Source organism: Wasmannia auropunctata, unplaced genomic scaffold (assembly GCF_000956235.1).
Source record: "Wasmannia auropunctata unplaced genomic scaffold, wasmannia.A_1.0 LD336074.1, whole genome shotgun sequence".
NCBI lineage: Eukaryota > Metazoa > Arthropoda > Insecta > Hymenoptera > Formicidae > Wasmannia > Wasmannia auropunctata.
The window spans coordinates 5025796-5027796 of NW_012026816.1; the positions used below are offsets into that span (position 1 = coordinate 5025796).

Sequence of the window (2001 nt, forward strand, 5' to 3'; positions counted from 1 at the left end):
TATTTTAACTCATACATTTTTTAACATGTTAAATTCTTCTTTATGCGCGTTTGTATGATTAGCGTTTTTAACATTTTAACATTTTAACTCTTTTGATTACTTTTTCGATTACATAATGCGTTTTAACTTTTACACCAATAACTCAATTATTTATTCTAATTTATTACATACAACTATTATGTTAAAAACACCTATATACCTAATGGATTTCGCGTTTTAAATCAACATCGGAATTATTATCAAAAATTATTGTATTTGCGCACTGAAGAAAACCAAATCCGATGGTTGAAACATTTGCGGTTTTTATGCACACACACATCATACTAGAAAGTATAAATGTTAATCATGACGCATTAACATCTACCGCGTTGGTAAATAGGCTATTATTTCTTCTTCTTTTTATTAATTAATTTTTAAAATATTTTTATTTTATTATTGTGTGATATAAAGTCTTCAGTTTATGTACAAAAAAAATTTTCAAAATGGTACAAGGTACCTAAAAATTCAAACTGATCACATTGATCCGAACTGGAATAGTTACATGATATATAACATATCATTTTTAATGCTAGAAATGAGTAAAAACAGTATTAATGTCCTAATGTTTATTTAAAATTAAACAAAACCTTAATGTTTCTTGTTATTTATTTCTTTTATGATTTTTAGTTTGCTTACTTTTTCTTCCCGTCCAAGCAACACAGCTACATTTAATAAATGTTTAAAAAACGTTTACCCGATATGTTTTTATAATGTATAAAAGTACGTTTATTAAATAGTCGAAATGTCTCGCATAAAAACGGTATTTTAAACTAGTAAAAAAAACGTTAAAATGGACGTTATAAAATAGTAAAAAAAACGTTTAAATGAACGTATAAAAATATGTCTAAAAACCTTTTTATCATAAATTAAATGTACATTTAAATCTTTTTTGTATAGATTTAAAAAATGTCGATAATTTTTAATAAAATATTTTATTAAAATAATTGTTTAATTAATACAATTACAAATAAAATGTAAAATTTTGTAGGGCAAATTATGCATATATAATAAAAAAATAAAATGTAATCACAAAAAAGAGAAGATATTAATCACTAAAATAAAGAAAGTTATGCTGAATTCTAAAATGGATTTGATTCTTATATTATTTTATGTACGACTTTGATAACAAAATAAAAATATATGTGTATTTTTAAAATATGAATAAAAGAAATGACGAAGAATTATATTACATAATTCTAATCTTAGCTTGTTTCAGTCGATCTTAATGAAGTTAGATTCAATTTATTGTGTTAACATTGAAAAAAATTGCTTAATGCAGAGAATCTAATAAAAAAAATAAATGTAATCACAAAACAAAGATGTCGTTGAAATAAAAAAAATGTTATAGCACTCATGTAAAGCTCCATTTCAGAATTCATTATTATTAATTATTTATTTTTAACACTATTATTTCATGTCGTATAACTTTTATAATAAAATAAAAATATATGTTTAATATATGTATGCCTTTAAAATATGAATAAAGGAAATGATTATAAAATATGACATAACTCTAGTCTTGGCTTGGTTCAACCAATAATCGTGACATAACTCTAGTCTTGGCTTGTTTCAACCAATCTTTAATGGCATCTTCAATTACTTGTGTTGACTCTGAAGAAATCGCTTTATGCACAAAATCTAGAAAAAGGTAAATTAATAAATTAAATTAAGTACAATAAAAGAATAAAATTAAGTCATAAAGCACAAAATTTAATTATACAATAAGGTATATACTCTACTATACAGGGTGCCCCAAAATACTTTTGTCATTAAAATGTCATATTTCTGACTCAATTCTGAGAAGATTTTTCCTTTACAAAAATTTTATCCGAAGCTTAGTTTTCAAATTATAACAAGAAATAGTTAGCGAATTATGGGCCGCGTATGGAAGGTAGACAGGGGCGCGCAACTTACTGTCGGACACAGGCGGTACGGGAGGCCCACGCGACCAGCTGACTGCTA

General features: G+C 24.9%; 1 protein-coding gene across 1 annotated transcript in view; it reads right to left on the minus strand.

The window, feature by feature from the left end:
* Positions 1–1518: 1518 nt before the first annotated feature.
* LOC105449817 overlaps positions 1519–2001 on the minus strand; it is a 14364-nt gene continuing 13881 nt past the window's right edge. Inside the window, exons 5-6 of the mRNA XM_011689198.1 lie at positions 1954–1998; positions 1519–1677 (exon numbers count right to left, since the gene is read on the minus strand). Coding sequence (XP_011687500.1) covers positions 1553–1677; positions 1954–1998 — 170 coding nt within the window. The 3' untranslated portion in view covers positions 1519–1552. The remainder of the gene's footprint in view (positions 1678–1953; positions 1999–2001) is intronic.